The 18,178-nt window shown below is 43.8% G+C and overlaps 1 protein-coding gene across 1 annotated transcript; it reads left to right on the top strand.

Moving 5' to 3' along the window:
* The first annotated feature begins 430 nt into the window (after window positions 1-430).
* On the top strand, window positions 431-6,663 carry ZNF691 (zinc finger protein 691). The gene is made up of 2 exons (XM_027059464.2): window positions 431-581; window positions 5,157-6,663. The coding sequence occupies exon 2, from the start codon at window positions 5,166-5,168 to the stop codon at window positions 6,024-6,026; it is 861 nt and encodes a 286-aa protein (XP_026915265.1). The 5' UTR covers window positions 431-581; window positions 5,157-5,165; the 3' UTR covers window positions 6,027-6,663.
* The last annotated feature ends 11,515 nt before the right edge of the window (window positions 6,664-18,178 follow it).

Below are 18,178 nucleotides of genomic sequence, written 5' to 3' on the forward strand. Positions count from 1 at the left end.
GAAACGTCTAACTTCTCACAAGCGGATTGGGTTAGTGGATCTTTAAAATCCCTTCTAGTTCTACAATCCTTTGATTTTAAGGATAAACCTCGCGTGAAGCGCGGAATTCAAGGCTTCACGGATGTCTACAGGACCAAGGGTCACCAATTCAAAGTAAAGAAGAAACTGAGTTCATGACACTTGGAGGTCATGTAGGCTAGCTCTAGGTTTTCAATTACTTCCCAGACGCGTGGTTAAAACTACGTTGGGTTTTTCTCGTGTGAGCGTAGAAGGAGATCCGACGACCTTGGAAGGGAACACGGTCTCCACTTGCTCAGTTCTAAACTTCGCAAATTTCTTCTCGGAGTCTACGCTCTTCCTCAGGACTACAACTCCCAGCAGGCTTTGTTCGAGACCAAAGCTTATTGGCGAGCCCGCCTGGGTTTCTTGCCTTGTGGCAGCCAATACAGCCAGTGGGAATGAAGGATCCTCCTCAGGACCCAATCCTGGAGGTGTAGGGCGGGTCCTCTCTGGGTTCCGGCTCCGGCTCCTCCCCCGGCCGACAGAGGCAGCGCTGTCCCTGATCGAGCGGCGGGAGCGAGGTGGGTCCTGGGTGGGCCCGAGGTCGCGGGGGAGGCGGATACGGCTTTGTGGGGAACTCTGAGCATGGCCCCTTCCCTCTCTCCCGGGAATTAGAGGCTGTGGCTTTGCTCCCTGGACCCAGTGGGGAGCAAATGGGACCCGGTGGTCCCCCCCTCCCCGACCCCTGGCCCCCGCCCCTGGCCCGCGCGGCCAGGCGGCTGGCCTCAGCCCTTATTTCAGGCCCTCCTGTTGGCCTTTCAGTCCAGCCCCCCCTGGCACTGGCCATACTTTTGGGGCCAGCCCCTCCCCATCTCCCTAGCCTCCCGCCCAAGCCAGTCCGCTACTCAGAACCCAGCTCCTGTCCTCTGGGAGGCGCGTATCCTCGACTCCATCGGCTTCTCCCCGCTACTTACAACCCAGCCTCCTGGCTCCCGCCCCCTGACACCTCTGATTGCAGCCTGTGCCTCCTCTCCCCAGGTCATCTCCTCGGACCCTCGGACCCCTATGGCCTCCTCTAACTGACCCGTTATGCAGCTCCCCGATACATTTCCCTGTTGTTCAACACCTTGTCCCTGGTCTTTCCAAGCTCTTCTCTCCCCATTACCTCCCACCCCCTACCCCTTGACTTGACCCTAAAGACCCCGAACTTTGACCCTTCAGACCACTTTCCAGCTTAGCCCCTTCCCTCTAACCCAAGCCCTTGACCTTCAGCATCTGTGATCACCAGCCCCATCTGCTTGGCTCTTATTTCTTAGTCCTGGTCGCTTCACCACTGCCCCCAGTGTCTCCCACCTCAGATCCTCCCTGTACCCCTGGGCCTCCTGGGAAGCCAAGACTGATGGGCCCTTCTCTCCCCCAAATCTTTGAAATGTGACCTGAAAGTGTATCTGTACCTTACTTGTCACTGTGTTCTTAGTAGATGGTGGTCTCCCCATCTCTCTGTAAGTCCCAATCTTGCTCACCTATCCTGTAAGTCCTAGCTCAGATGCCTCCTTTTCCATTTAGCAGCTCGTCCTTGATCTCTTCAGGGAGCCATGCGAGTGTCACCTGAACTCCTGAACTCCTGTGGCACTGTTCTTACTCCTTCCTCCTTCCCTTCCCTCCCCACCTCCCACTCTCCCTCATTTCTCTCCAATACTAGTGTCAGGCTTAAAAGCACTGGCTTTGGAGTGATGGGCATAAGTCCCAGTTTTGCTACTCACTTGCTGTGTGCCCTTGGGCAAGTGACAATTTCTCTGAGCCTCAGTTTCCTCGTCTCTAAAATAAGTTGTGTAAATGAAATGCCATGATTTGTATATAGTGTTCAGCCCAGGGCCTAGCATTTAGTATCAGCTTAAAAAAATGTGGACTTTTATTATCGGTTCCTGTATAATGTGCCAGGTGCTGTGCGAGGCATTGAGGAACGGTACAAAGGTGACTGAGGCACAGTTCCTGTCCCCTTAGAACTTAACCTTCTATACCATATGACAGTTTCTGGAGTTCATGGCCTGTTTCCCTGAACTGTGCCATAAACTGAGGGTAGTAACCATAATCCTAAATCTTTTTGCTCTTCTTTTGATCCAGCATTCAGTCCTGAGGCGAGTCAGAGCTTGGTACATTATAGGTGCTCAGAAGAGCAGGATTGGAAGTGAGAGGGGGCCATGTCGCCCCCTGCATAGACAGAGGTACTAGAGCCCTAGGTAGGGTGGGCAGGGCTGGGGCTTGAATTCAGATCACATCCTTTCACTCATACATTCAAAAAACATTTGAGCACTGCCTTGTGCTGAAGAGAGATTTCCAAAGTGACCTAGTCCCTCCTTTCCAATGACTTATAAATTTCTAGTGAAGCCAGATAATGTTAAAAGATAATTGCAAATCACTGTAAAAGCAAGTACAGACAAACAGTCTGTGTTTGCATAAAGGTGGAAGTGGGCAGGAATCAAGAGATTCCTGAGGAACAGAAACAGACACAAGCAAGCCTGAAATGGGTTCTGGAGACAGGCCTGGCCTTCACTCAACTCTTTCAACAAATATTTATTAAGGACCTACTAGATATGACTGTCAGTGCTTTAGGAACAAAGACCCCATCCCTCACAGGACTTCTGTTTTAGCAAGGGGAGGCAGACACTAAATAATTGACATAATAAATAAATAGAATGTTCGCAGGTGAGAAGTTCTGTGGAGTAGGGGGATGGGAATGTGGGAACGGGGTTGTAATTTTTAAAAGGATTGTCAAAACTAAATAAGTGTCAAGGAATAAATTGTTTTTGATGTTTACTTGCATTTTTGAAAGCAAAGCAAGCCTCCTTCACCTCCCTTATCTAGATTCTTCAAGAAACACTCTCAAACAAGGACTGGGAAACTATAGTTCAGCTCCTTTTGTCTTAAAGTTTTATTGGAACACAGCCACACTCATTCATTTTTGTATTGTCTGTGGCTGCTTTTACGATACAACAGCAGAGTTGAGTAGTTGCCACAGAGATCCTATGGCCCCAAATATTTACTGTCTGGCCCCTTCCAGAAAAATTTGCTGGCCTCCACTCAAAGATTTGAGGCTCTGTCCATATTGTACATTTTACCTTGTACCATTTTTTTAATTGGTACAATTAATTTAATTGTACAATTTTTTTAGTGTACCTTGTACATTTTTTGCCTTGTACCATTTTTTTAATTAGAAACATTTTTTCTTTCCTAACAAGATCACATAAGGGATCTTTTTCATTCTTGTGTTCTCTGCAGGGCCAGGACACGGTGTCCTCCTAAGTCCCATGGGGGACAAGGTCTTTGTTCTTCTAATGTAACCCAAATTCCTAAAGTAGCAGCAGTCATATCTAGTAGGTCCTTAAGATATATTTGTTGAATGGGTTGAGTAAAGGCCGGGCCTGTCTCTGGAACCCATTGTCCTCAACCGTGGTAACGGTAGCTGTCATTTGCTGCCACATAGCATGCTGAGCACGCCGTAGGCATGCAGGATAGGCAGGTGTCACAGGGTTAGTGATGTGGGAGTTGAGGCTCCCGGTGCTCGAGTGATTTGCCCAGTTCTGTACTGTGTGCCACCATCGGGATACGACCCTAAATACAGTCAGCGCCCCTTCCGTTACGGCTGTTGTGTGTTCCAGAAGTACTTGCTGACTTGAAGGAATCCTCGGTCTGTCATTTTCTACCATCGCTGTCCTTTCAGTCTCGCTCCCACCCTCATCCCTTGCTCGTGTCCGCCCGCAGTATCTCCGCCGGCCCACTGCACCTTCTGAAGTGCTGCTATTGCTTTGGGGCCCAGAGGAAACCCCACGCCCAGCAGAAGTACTTCATCCCTCGTCCCCTGTTCTGGGCTATAGGAATGCAGAGGAGTCTGCGCAGCTGAGCAAGCATTTACCGATGTTTGCATAAGTTGGCGCTGTGTGTGTGTGAGGAATGTGGTTTGTGTCTGTTTGTCTTGTTTTTTTGTTTTGTTTTGTTTTGTTTTAACTTTTAAAAATTTTTATTATTTTCAAAGTTTATTTATTTATTTTGAGAGAGACAGAGAGAGCACAAGCGGGGGAGGAGCAAAGAGAAGGAGAAACAGAATCCCAAGCAGGCTCTGCACCATCAGCGTTGAACCTGATGTGGGGCTTGAACTCACGAACTGTGAGATCATGACCTGAGCTGAGATCAAGACGCTTGACAGACTGTGCCACCCAGGCACCCCAGTGTCGGTGTGTCTTTGTACATAGCATGTGAGTGTGTGTGATTTTGTGTGGTGTGACAGTAGAGCTGTATTTGTGATTGTGTAGCCATGTATGTGGCTACATGCTTGGGAGGGCTATGTATGTACATGGGCTGTATGTGGCTATATGTGGTATGCATGTCTGTGTATGTGGCTGTGTGTGGTATGTGTATATGGTGTGAGAATGTGGTTGAGTGTGTCTGGTATGTGAGTATGGCTGTGTGTGTATATGGCCTGTGTATGTGGTTGTATATGGTGTTGGAGAGAGGAAGTGGGCATTGACCAATCAGAGCACACGGCCCAGACCCTGCAGTAGGTCTTGGAGGGCCCAGACGTTAACCGTTAGTTGCTAGGTTAGGGTGAATTCCGGGGAGGGGAAGGGTGGCGGAATGTTTAAGAGGAATCATGCTGGGCCTTGTACACAGTTAGGAGAGCCTCAAGAATGAGAGGTTCTATTCTGTTCATTCTGAAAGCAGGGAAATGGAAACTTTTCAGGAAGTGTTTTCAAAAGAGATCACCATAAAAGTAGTTTTAGTTAGCTTAGAGTTAGGCAGGAAAATGGAATTTTACCCAAATGGGAGCTCCTTTATTTGTACATGAATTATAGTCTAGACTGTCATTTTTCAATGATATTGAGAAAAGTGACATTTGCGTTGCACAGGTATCTGTTGGGCATAGACAAAGCTGATGCCTCTTTACTCTGATGGGCAGCTTTAAACATCTGTGGAAGTTTGTAACTTGAAAGTTAGTAAGTAAAGGCATTGCATCCAAGTATTCCAGTTAATTGAGGTTATTTCTAATGGATGGTTCCCTGGGGAAGGTGTACACCCCTTTACTAGAACAAGATTCCCTGTGGTCTAGCCTGACCCAACACCAAGGAATAAAGGTGTTGGCCATTTGTGTTCATTCTCAGGGTTCAGAAATGGGCAGTGAGAAGGAGAAGGAGCAGAATCCAGAACAGCACCTGCCTGAGGAAGGGGAATGGGGTAAGCCTTGGAGAGTGAAGGACTCGGAGGGTTTTCGGATCCCAGATGGAGAGAAGGAGCATGAGCAAGAGAGCCTGTCAGAAGGTCCACAAGAGATCCACCCAAAAAAACCGTTGCAGAAAGTCACCGACCCCGCCAGAGAACCCGGGGGCCCCATGGCTCACCCAAGGCCCGAGATCGACGAGAAGCCCTTTATATGTGCCCAGTGTGGCAAAACCTTCAATAATACCTCCAACCTGAGAACACACCAGCGGATCCACACCGGCGAGAAACCTTACAAGTGTTCTGAATGTGGCAAGAGCTTCTCGAGAAGCTCCAACCGCATCAGGCACGAGCGGATCCACCTGGAAGAGAAGCACTACAAATGTCCCAAGTGTCAGGAGAGCTTTCGGCGACGCTCAGACCTTACTACGCACCAACAAGATCACCTGGGCAAGCGGCCGTACCGCTGTGACCTCTGTGGCAAGAGCTTCAGCCAGAGTGCCACGCTGGCGGTGCATCACCGGACGCACCTGGAGCCAGCGCCCTACATCTGCTGTGAGTGCGGCAAGAGCTTCAGCAACAGCTCCAGCTTCGGCGTGCACCACCGCACGCACACGGGCGAGAGGCCCTATGAGTGCACCGAGTGTGGGCGGACCTTCAGCGACATCTCCAACTTTGGAGCACACCAGAGGACCCACAGAGGGGAGAAGCCCTACTGGTGCACTCTGTGTGGGAAACACTTCTCCCGGAGCTCCAACCTTATCCGCCACCAGAAAACGCACATGGGAGAGCAGGCTGGGAAAGACGCCAGCTGAAGGACAATGAGGGAGAAAGAGAGAGAGAGAGAGAGAGACAGACCCCAGCCTAGTGTAGGAAGATCTGTAGGATCTGCTGCTGCCCCCTTGACCTCAAGCCCCTCCTCCCACTTTGGAGAATGGTTTCCTGTTGCCTCTGAAGCCAGGATCTCCAGGAAGTCCTGAGAAGGGACCCTTGAGTAAAAATCCCTGCCCCTTTCCAGGCCAATTTCTTGCCTTGGAAAGTGGGAGGATCCAGTCTTGGCTTCATCTCCGTGGGATGAACGAGAAGTAGGATAGGCTTGGCACATGCTCGTATCATTAGGGCAATCATCCCCTGGCCTTTGAGGAAGTCCCTGTGAGGTGGCATCACTGTCTGAAGGTCCTCGGAATTGTGTATGAAATGCTCGGGGCACATTGCAGTGGCTGCCAGTTCCCATCTGCTGGGCCCCACCTGTGTTGGGGGGAGCAGCCTTCCCAATGGAAGGGGCCTCCTTGGCCTGGAGAAGAGGTCTGGCCCTGCCTTAGGAATGAAAGGGAAGCCCTCAGGGAGCCTTGATCTAGGGACCTTCACAGTCCCCCATGTTTGTGACTTGTTCCCCCCACCCCACCTCCATCTGTTCCCGGAGTGATTAGCAGTAAAACTCTTCAATGAAAAGGACCTGTGTACTTATTTGGGGCATCAAGGAAGTGGGAGCTGGGGAGGCGGCCATGCTGCAGCCTCTCTGGAAGGGGGTTGAATTCCAGGAAAGACAGAATGGGTGGCTGCTCTGAAAAGCAGAGGAAAGCAGGCTGAGTCTCTGGGGCCTTTGAGCAGGAAGGCAGGAGGAACCCACATATGCTATAGATTCTATAGGTCACATTACATCTTTGTGTCATTGACATTTGCTCAAGGGAATAAGATGAGGAAACAAGTGAGGAGAAGTGAAGTCAATTGCTGTGAAGTTACACAGCAGGTATGTGGTGGAGCCAGAGTTCACACTTGGGCCTCCCTTGATTCTGAACTGACGCTCTTTTCATTACATGCACCTACTGGCTTCTGAAGGAGGATCCACTTACGGGGCCGGCCTGGGACCAAGCGAGTCCCTGGAAATGGGAGCTAGTGGGGCCTTCTGGTGCGGCCCTGGTTCATTTGCTCTGTGGGAAGTCAGTGCCAAGTATGAGAACCTTTCCTCCCTTAGATTCTTGATTGACATTTATTTGTGTCTAGGAAAAGTGATAAGTGTTGGGGAGTAGGGGTGAGGGCTGGGATGAACCCATGATGAGGGTCTTTCTTTGCCTTTTGTAGCAATGGTTTAGTTCCCAAGGCTGGGACAGCTTGGTGGGGATCCTGCCCAGCTTCCTGCCCTCCTGGTTTCGGCCTGGCTCCACATGCCAGATTTCCATGTTTTCTGACGGCAGTTGAACATTCACCCAGATTTCCTCCAACACATAAAGAAGACCCTTCTCTACATCTCTTGCCGATCAGGTCCTGCTCTTCCAGACTGAGAGGCCCTCTTCATTTGTAGCCAATTGCCAGAATGTGATTCTGGTACCAGGCTTAAAACTGGCACCGTCTGTGACCTGACCTATCACATGGGATCCTGCCACCCAGCCAGAGACGGATGTGCTAGCAGCTTTGTACTCATTATGTTGAATTCTCACGTAACCCTGGGAAGTAAGAAGTACCCACATTTGACAGAAGGAGAAACAGGCTGCCAGAAAGTGACTTGCCCAAGATCACATGGCAAGTAAGTCGCAGGGGCAGGACTCCACCTACTTCTGCCTAAACCCAAAGCCTGTATTCCAACTATAAAAGAAGACTTTCCAAATGATTCCCTGACATTTGTAGGACACTACAGTTTCCAAAGTACTTTTTAAAAAGTTTTTATTTTAATCACCTGGTGCTCGTCACGACAAGGACACTCCTTAATCCTCATCACTTGTTTCACCCATCCTCCCACGCACCTCCCCTTGTGTGACCTTCAGTTTGTTCTCTACAGTTAACAATCTGTTTCTTGGTTTGTCTCTCTCTCTTTTTTCCTTTTGCTTGTTTGTTTTATTTCTTGAATTTCACATATGAGTGAGATCATACGGTATTTGTCTTTCTCTGATTTATTTCACTTAGAATTATACTCTCTGGCTTCATGCATGTCATTGCAGATGGCAAGATTTTATTTTATTTTTTTAATGTTTTTTATTTAATTTTGAGAGAGCACAAGCAGGGGCAAGGCAGAGACGGGGCAGAGGATCTGAAACAAGCTCTGTGCTGACAGCACAGCCCAATGTGGAGCTTGAACTCACAAACCGCGAGATCATGACCTGAGCCGAAGTCGTGACGCCCAACTGACTGAGCCACCCAGGCGCCCCAAGATTTCATTCTTTTTCATGGCTGAATAATATTCCACTGTATATACCACACCTTCTTTATCCACTCATCAGCTGATACACACTTGTGCTGCTTCCATATCTTGGCTATTGCAAACAGTGCTGCTATAAGCATAGAGGGGCATGTATCCCTTTGAAATAATGTGTTTATATTTGACAAAGCACTTTTATTTCATATACATCTTTCTGCTTCTTCAAAATCTGCGTACAAAATATTTTAAACATATAGTCACCCAAACTTGTATGTATGAATTGGCACACTCCCTAGTAATTAAAGTTGCCATCAAACACCACCGAGCACCCGTTCTTGGGCACCTGTTACCTCTGATCTCCACAACTATCCTGTAAGGTAGTAGTATCCATATTTTTTAAAAACATTTTTATTTATTTAACTTACTGTTATTATTTTTTTAATTTAGAGAGAGAGCTCATGAGCAGGGGGAAGGAGAGAGAGAATCTTAAGCAGGGTCCTCACTCAGTGTGGAGCCCAACATGAGGCTCGAGCCCACAGCCGTGAGATCATGACAGCCGAAATTAAGAGTAGGATGCTTAACCCACTGAGCCACCCAGGCACCTCTCCCTATTTTTAAGATGAGAAAATTCTGAGATGTTAAATGACCTGACTTAATGGCTATGCTGGGATTCAAATCAGGTATTTATGATTCCAAGGCCAAGCTCTTCATTATACTCACTACCAAGCTAGGTCTACTGGTCCCCTGTCTGGGGAGCTTGGTATCCTTCCAGACTTAACATAGAGCCTTAGTAACAGTTGCTGTGACTTTCTGGGAATCTCTGCTGCCAGTAAAACCCAGGACCAGTGCTCGAGGCACTTGCTTTGATGTTGGGACATGACTTGCCAATCTCATTTGCCCCTTTTTGACCAAGTTTATAGGTTATGGTTTCTGCACTGGCCCAGACTTTTGAATCCTGACTAGTCCATTTATTCACTCTGTGACTTCCTTTTTTGTTAACTTCCCTAATTTTCTCCTTCATTCTCTGAGTGCAGGAGATGGGCACAAAAACCTAGGGTTACAGTGCAGGATGATATGGGTCATTATGGTTGTACCCAGGGTGCAGTAGGAGCACAGGGGAGGGCCTTACGCTGGCCTGAACTGGACATTGGAGTCCAAAATTGAATAAGACAGTCCTTCCTGCAGGGAACTCAGAGGAAGAGAAACTCTGCTCAGAACAAGGTATTGGGGGAACACAGGTGGGAATGGCTAGCTCTTTGGAGGGAAGGAAAAGGTGAGACAATGATTGAGTCTGGTCTTAAAGAATGAATAGATGTTTACTCAGGCAAAGAAGAGGAAGGTTATTTCAGATGGAAGGGAAATGGCAGTGTTTTAAGGAACAGTGAAATGTTTAACGTAATCAGAGCGGCCTGTGTGAGGAGGAGATGATGGTAAGGGAGGGACTAGATGGTGAAGGCTGTTGGATGCCAGGATAAAAAGTTGTGGGCTGTAGACAACGGAATTTTCAAGCAGGCGAACGGTGTGATCATTCAAGCTAGTGTGGAGGGTGAACTAAAGGGGTCAGGTACGTTGGAAACATGCCAGGTGCCAGTTGGGGGCCCTCCTGACCCACAGAGAATTCTGTACGATTACCTCAGAGTCTTGCCAATTCCACAGGATGGAAAGTCCAAACCCTCCACCCAATTCCTGCAGATCCCTGGAACTCATGCTCTCACGGCCTCTTGCCTGAGGTTCCTATGGTCTGTGCAAGTCTCTGTTTTGTCCCCATCAGCCCCTGTCACAGAACTGAGCATCTTCACTGGCTTCCCCAGAACAACAAGCATTCTGTAAGTTTAGAATCCCTTTGAGAGATTGGCAGTTTTGGGGAGGGGTTCCCATCATGGCATGTCACTAGCTTCCTCTCCTCTTTCCTCCCATCGCTGTCCTTATCCTCTCTCTCCCAACTGCTCTGGAAACTGCAGATTGTTTTACTCCATAATAAAAAGCTGTTTGGCTTTTCTCAGCCCCTGATGCCAATCTGCGTACACAAACACATCAAGGAGCTCAGCAGAACAAAGGCCTCACCATTTAACAGCATATGCCTAACCCATAAAGTAGTTGCAAAAATAAACCAACAAATACCCTTGGAGATTCACAAAGTAGGTAAGCATATTAAAGGTTCAAGACTCTGGTCTGAGCTCAAGTGATTGTTTCTCCTTCCTTCTGAGACCTGGCTAAGATAACTGAAAAGGAATAGAAACACATAACAGCAAAGAGAATGGCAGGGAAGAGGAGTGGCAGGTGCAGACCTCCAACAGTTTCTAAAAGTAGATGACACACACTGATGGCTCAGCAGAGTGGGAGGAAGCCATGGCCCAGAACTCAGGCATGGAAATGAGAGCCAGTCTTCCCGGCAAAACCACAGAGAGGCTCTGAGTTCATGGTTGGCAGGTACTGATGACAGACAGGAGGAGTGGGTCTAGAAACTATACTCTCCATAGAAAGTCTGTGCAGCTGCACCAGTCACCTCCCTCTTACGTCTAGAATGGAGAGTAACTAGCACTTACCTCCAGACAAAAATAAAACGTACACGGCAAGACCCCAGAAGGCTCATTCTATAGAAATCAAATCTGGTGTTTCATATAGTGTTGATACCCCAGAATAAAACTTTTGTCATTGTGACATTTACAAACCCTCTCCCTACCTCATCCCCCAACAACCCATCCACTCACACTACAGAAAAACCTCCCAGAAGACCCCACTCAGCTTTCCTGTTCAAGGGGGTGACCTCTCAGGGAAGCATAGAGCAACAGAGGAAATACACAGCAACTGAGGGAGCCAACTCAATTACTGAGATTAACCAACTAGATCTGTCATTCCATAAACAGGCAACCAGGAGGACCAGAGTTATGAAGACAGCTAGAAGCATGAAAGAGAGAAGGGGAAACAGAGTAAGTGACTCCAGACAACAGAAAGTTATAATGTAACAGTAAAATCTTTAAAAATTCTAGTTATATCTTCAGGAAGATCTGGGAAGTTACTGCCTCCATAAAACAAGAAAGGTCATTAGTGGCAAGGACCAGTTGGAAAATAGGAAATACCTTTGGAAAATTAAACATATGACAGCTAAATTAAGATATTCAAGAGACCACTTGGAAGATAAAATCAAGAAAAGCCCCTACAATGTAGAGCAAAAATACAAAGATAAGGAAAGAAGAAATAAAGCACCTAGAAGATCAATCCTGGAAGTTCTTATGATGAAGACTGCTAGTTGTCCTCCAAAATCTGTTCACCCTTTTTTTTTTTTTTGGAGCACTTAACTAACCAACGTTTCCCAGCCTCGTTTGTAGTTAGGTATAAGTCATATGACTTAACTTCTTATCATTGGAAAATGAGCAGAAATGGTACATGACACTTCTGGGCTTAGACCTCAGGAAAGAGCAGGCATGCCTTCAGTTCATTTTCTTCCCCCTTTTCACTTTTTGTAACCTGTGGGAACCCAGCTTTGATAGTTGCAGACTATATAGTTTGCTAGTATTGATTTGCCAGATAAAACACAGGACACCCCAATAAATTTGAATTTCAGATAAACAATGAATAATTTTTAGTATAATTATGTCCTAGATATTGCATCCTAGTGGGTGGCAGAACAACAGGATAAAAGGAAGTGGGTTTTTGAACTTAGCATGTAGCAGTGCTATCCCACTCACCTGCCTAGATGCTTCACAACTATTACTGAGAGAGAAACAGATTTTTTTGTACTCTAAGCCACTGCTTTGTTGAGTCTCTTTTTTATAGCAGTTAACTTTTCATCCTAATACTTAGAAGTGAGTTAATTTCTTCTTTCTTTTCCTTTTCCTTTTTCCTTTTCCTTTCTTTTTCTTTTTCTTTCTCTTTCTTTCTTTCTTTCTTTCTTTCTTTCTTTCTTTCTTTCTTTCCTTCTTATGGGGTAGTTTGGGAGTGTGATTTATTCTTATTATTTAAATTCATGTTAGTTAACATATAGTGTAGTATTGGTTTCGTGAGTAGAATTTAGTGGTTCATCACTTACATATAACACCCAGTGTTCATCCCAGCAAGTACCATCCTTAATGTGCATCATCATCATGCATTTAGCCCATCCCCCTCACCTACTTCCCCTCCAGCAACCCTAGTTTGTTCTCTATATTTAAGAGTCTCCTATGGTTTGCCTCCCTCTGTTTTTATCTTATTTTATCTTTCCTTCCGTTCCCCTACGTTCATTTGTTTTGTTTCTTAAATTCCACATATGAGTGAAATCCTATGATATTTGTCTTTCTCTGATTGACTTACTGAAGTGAGTTTCTGCCATAACAAGACTGTAGCACATCTTACCACAGATGGTGTCTTACTGTTGCCATTGGTTATTCTCCCCCATTTTAACATCTCCAAAATTGGAATATGTCTAATAATTGATACTAGCTTAGATTTGATGAAATATCACATTACATGAAAGAGATGAGGCAGTGATGTCAACAAGATGGTGGAATAAGAAGTCCCAGTCTTTACTCCCCAACAGAGACAGTGACTGAACAACAAAGTATGGACCAAAATACCTTTATAGGAACTCCAGAAATGAGTACAGCTCAGATCAGGTTTTCTGTGGGGGGTAGGGGGAAGGCAGGGAAAAGACTGGAACATGTATCAAACATTCTGGATTTTCAGAGGGCTGCCCAAGGAACTGGTTTATGTCCTACATGACTGATGGGGAGCCAAAATACTTTTGATGCCGCTAAGTACAAAATACTTTGGATGTCACTGAGCACAACATACTTTTGGATGCTACTGAGTGGGGTGGCTTTATGCTACACCACGAGAGAACCTGCAATACCACAGATAGACACCAGAGGGAGCAAGAGATATATGAGGCCCTGAAGAAAAAACCACCAAACCTCTAACTGGGAAATCAGCTCACAAACTCCGAGAAATTGCATCCACCGAAAAGGTTTTCAGAAGTCCTAGAATCTCAAGCCAGGTTGATTATTGAAGGTTTCCCCCTGCTTAAAGCCAGACTATAGAAAAATCAGGAAAATAATGCATGGACAAAATGAGAATATCAAGAAAGAGATAAAAACTATAAAAAAAGAACCAAACAGAAATTCCAGAGTTGAAGAATACTTAATAGCTGAACTGAAAAACTCATTAGAGGGGTTCAACGACACACTTGACCAAACAAGGAAGAATCCGTGAACTCAAGGACAAGTTATTTGAGATTATTGAGTCAGAGGAACAAAAACAAACAAGAATGAAGAAAAGTGAAGAAAGCCTAAGGGATTTACAGGATATCATAAAGCTATCCAATGTATACATTATGGGAGTTCCAGAAGGAAAAAAGAGAGAGAAAGGGGTGGAGTGGCTAATTAAAGAAATAATGACCAAGACATACCATTTCAAGTATGAGACACTCAGTAGTCTCTAAGTATGATGAATCCAAAGAGGCTCACAGCAAGACAAATTATAATTAAACTGTCAAAAGTCAAAGACAAAGAATCTTGAAAACAACAAGAGAAAAGCAACTCACTACATACAAGGGAGCTCCCATAAGATTATCGCTGTTTTCTCAGCAGAAACCTGAGATAATATATTCAAGGTGAGCGAGACAATGTATTCAAGGTGTTGAGAGAAGAAAAACCTGCCAGTCAAGATTATTATATCTGAAAAAACTGTCCTTCAAAAATGAAGAAGAAAGAGGGGCGCCTGGGTGGCTCAGTGGGTTTAGTATCTGACTTTGGCTCAGGTCATGATCTCATGGCTTGTGGGTTCAAGCCCCGTGTCGGGCTCTGTGCTGACAGCTCAGAGCCTGGAGCCTGCTTTGGATTCTGTGTCTCCGTCTCTCTTTGCTTTTCCTCCACTCCTGCTCTCTTTCTCTCTCAGAAATAAATAAATATTAAAAAATATTAAAAAATTTTTTTAAATGAAGGGGAAATAAACACTTTCCAGAAAACAAAAGCTGAAGGACTTTACCCATTAGACCTTCCTTACAATAAATCCTAAAGGGAGTTCACAAGTTGAAACAAAAGGATGCTAGACAGAAACATGAAATATAAAAATATATAGCTTGTTGATAAATGTAAAAAAAAGATAGAGAATACTTTATTACTGTAATGGTATCGCAAAAAACACTTAACGCTGGTATAGAATTTAAAAGATAAAAGCATAAAAACAAAAAACTATGGCTATAAAACTATGAATACAATTTATATAAAGATATAATTTGTGACATCAATAACAAAGTTAGGGGTGGAGAGATGCAAAAGAGTTGGGTTCTGTTTTTTTTTTATGTTTATTTATTTTTGAGAGAGACAGAGACAGAATGTGAGTGGGTTAGGGGCAGAGGGAGAGGGAGACACAGAATCGGAAGCAGGATCCAGGCTCTGAGCTGTCAGCACAGAGCCCAACGCGGGGCTTGAACTCACGAGCCATGAGATCATGACCTGAGCCGAAGTCGGATGCTCAACCTACTGGTTGGGCCCAGGTGCCCCAAGAGTTGGGTTTTGTATATGATTAAAGTTTTGTATATGATTAAAGTTGTTATCAACTTAAAACAGATTATTAGCCCTATGGTAACCACACACACACAAATACCTATAGAATATATACAAAAGAAAATGAGAACGGAATCAAAGCTTGTGAATACAAAAAGTCAACAACACACAAGGAAGGCAGAAAGAGAGGAAACCAGGGAAAAAATAGCTACCAGACAGACAGAAAAAAAATGAACAAAATGCCAATAGTAGTTCTGTCCCCTTTAGTAATTATTTTAAACCTTCTTATTTTTAAATTTTTATTTATTTTAAGAGAGAGCACAAGTGGGGGAGGGGTGGAGAGAGAGAGAGGGAGAGAGAGAATCCCACGCAGGCTCTGCACTGTCTGTGTGGAGCCCGATGCGGGGCTTGAACTCACAAACTGTGAAATTATGACCTGAGCCGAAACCAAGAGTCAGACGCTTAACTGACTGAGCCACCCAGATGTCCCAGTAAGTATTTTAAGTGTAACTGGATAAGCTCCCCAATGAAAAGACTTTGAATGGCTGAATGGATTATAAAACAAAAACAAAAACAAAAAAACTATACCCAACTATATGCTGTCTGCAGGAGATCCTCTTTACACATAAAAACACACATAGAATGAAAATGAACAAAAGAGAAAAGATCCCAGGCAAATAGTAACCAAAAGAGAACAGAAATGGCCATATTTATATCAGATAAAACAGACTTTAAGGAAAAACTGTTACAAGAGATAAAGATGGACATTATAAGGGGCAGTTGGGTGGCTCAGTGGGTTAAGTGTCCGACTTTGGCTCAGGTCATAATCTCACGGTTGGTGAGTTCAAGCCCTGAGTGGGGCTCCGTGCTGACAGCTCAGAGCCTAGAGCCTGCTTCGGATCCTGTGTCTCCCTTTCTCTCTGTGCCCCTCCCCTGCTTGTGCTCTGTTTCTCTCTGTCTCTCAAAAATGAGTAAATGTTAAAACAAAATTGAAAGAAAAAAGACATTATAAAATGGTAAAAGCGTCAATTCGTCAGAAAGATACAATTACAAATATACACGGCCTCAACATTAGAGCACCCAAATATATGAAGCAAACGTCAGAATGGAAGAGAAAAACAGACTGTAATATAATAATAGTAGGGTATTTCAATACCCTACTTTCAATAATGGGTAGAACAACCAGACAGAAGATCAATAAGGAAACAGAGGGCCTGAACGACACAATGCACCAAATGGATTTAACACATATATACAGAAAATTCCACCCAACATCAGCAGAATACACATTATTCTCAGGTGTTCAAATATTTCTTCACAAGGGAAATCAGAAAATATCTTGAGACAAATGAGAATGAAAATACAACATACCAAAATTTATGGGATGCAGAAAAGCAGTATTAAGAGGGAAGTTGATAGCAGAACATGCCTACATTGAAAAAGAAGAAAGTTCTCAAACCAACAAACTGACTTTATGCTTCAAGGAACTAGAAAAAAACAAAACTAAACTAAACCCAAAGTTATCAGAAGGAAGGAAATAATAAAGATAAAGGCAGAAATAAATGAAATAGAGATTAGAAAAACAATAGAAAATCAACAAAGTACTCAGTTGGCTTTTAAGATCAACAAAATTGACAAACCCTTATCTAGACTAAGTAGGACAAAGAAGGGAAGACTCAAATAATGAAAATCAAATGCAAGAGGGGACATTGCCACAGAAGTAAAAAAAAGATCAAAAGAGACTACTATGAACAATTACCTAGAAGAAATAAATAAATTCTTGGAAACATACAACCTACACAGATTGAATCATGAAGAAATAGAGAATCTGAACATACCAATAACTATTAAGGAGATTGTATCAGTAATCAAAATGCTCTCAATAAAGAAAAGTCCAAAACCAGATGGCTTCAAGGGACAATTCTACCAAATATCTAAAGAAGAATTAACACCAATCCCTCTCAAATTCTTCAAAAAAAAAAAAAAAAAAAAAAAAGAAGAGGAAGGAACATATCTAAACTCATTTTCTAAGACCAGCATTACCCTAATATCAAAGCCAGATAGACACTACAAAAAAACTACAAACCAATATCCCTGAAGAATACGAGGCAAAAATCCTGACTAAAATACTAGCAAAGTGAATTCAATAGCATATTGAAACTATTATACATCACGATCATGACCATGACGTATCATGATCACATCATAGTCTCAACTGATGCAGAAAAAGCATCTGACAAAACTCAACACCCTATCTTGATAAAAACACTCAGCAACCTAGGTATACTGCAACAAAATAAAGGCCATATATGAAGAATCCACAGGGAACATCATAATCAATGGTGAAAGACTGAAACCTCTAAGGTTAGGAACAAGGTAAGGATGTCCTTTCTCACCACTTTTAGTCATAGTACTTGAAATTTATCCAGAGAAATAGATAGATAAATAGACAAATAAATAAAAGGCATCCAAATTGGAAAAGAAGTAAAATTATCTCTTTCACAGATGACCTGATCTTACATGCAGAAAACCCTGAAGACACCATAAAAAACTGTTAGAACCAATAAGTGAATTCAGTTAAATTGCAGCATAGAAGATGAACATACAAAAATTAGTTGCATTTCTATACACTAATAACAAACTAACAGAAAAGGAAATTAAGGAAACAATCCCATTTACAACAGCATCAAAGATAATAAAATTCTTAGGAATAAACTTGAGCAACAAGGCAGAAGACTCATACACTAAAAATAACAAAACATTGCCGAAAGAAATTAGACACAAATAAATTGAAATGAGACACAAATAAGCGGATTGAAAGATAATATTGTTAAGATGTCCATAGTACACAAAGCAACACACAGGTTCAATGTTACCCCATCAATATCCTGACATTTTTTACAGAAGTAGAAAAAACAATCCTGAAAGTAACATGGAACCACAAAAGAAAAAATAGCCAAAGCAATCTTGAGAAAGATTGACAAAACTGGAACATCATACTTTGATTTCAAAATATATTACAAAGCTACAATAATCAAAATAGGATGGTATTGGTATAAAGACAGACATATAGAACAATGGAACAGAACAGGGCCCAGAAATAAACCCATGTACACACAGCCAGATGATTTTCATTAGAGAACCAAGAATTCACAATGAGAAAGGGTAGTTTCCTCAACAAATGGTGTTGGGAAAACTGGGTATCCATATGCAAAAGAATGAAATTGGATCCTTATCTTAGACCATACATAAAATTCAACTGAAAATGGATTAAAGACTTAAGGGGCGCCTGGGTGGCTCAGTCGGTTAAGCGTCCGACTTCGGCTCAGGTCATGATCTCACGGTCCGTGAG

Source organism: Acinonyx jubatus, chromosome C1 (genome assembly GCF_027475565.1).
Source record: "Acinonyx jubatus isolate Ajub_Pintada_27869175 chromosome C1, VMU_Ajub_asm_v1.0, whole genome shotgun sequence".
Taxonomy (NCBI): Eukaryota; Metazoa; Chordata; class Mammalia; order Carnivora; family Felidae; genus Acinonyx; species Acinonyx jubatus.

Bases quoted from the DNA above. Each gene is read 5' to 3' on its own strand.
- ZNF691 (XM_027059464.2), top strand. From the start codon at position 5,166: ATGGGCAGTGAGAAGGAGAAGGAGCAGAATCCAGAACAGCACCTGCCT.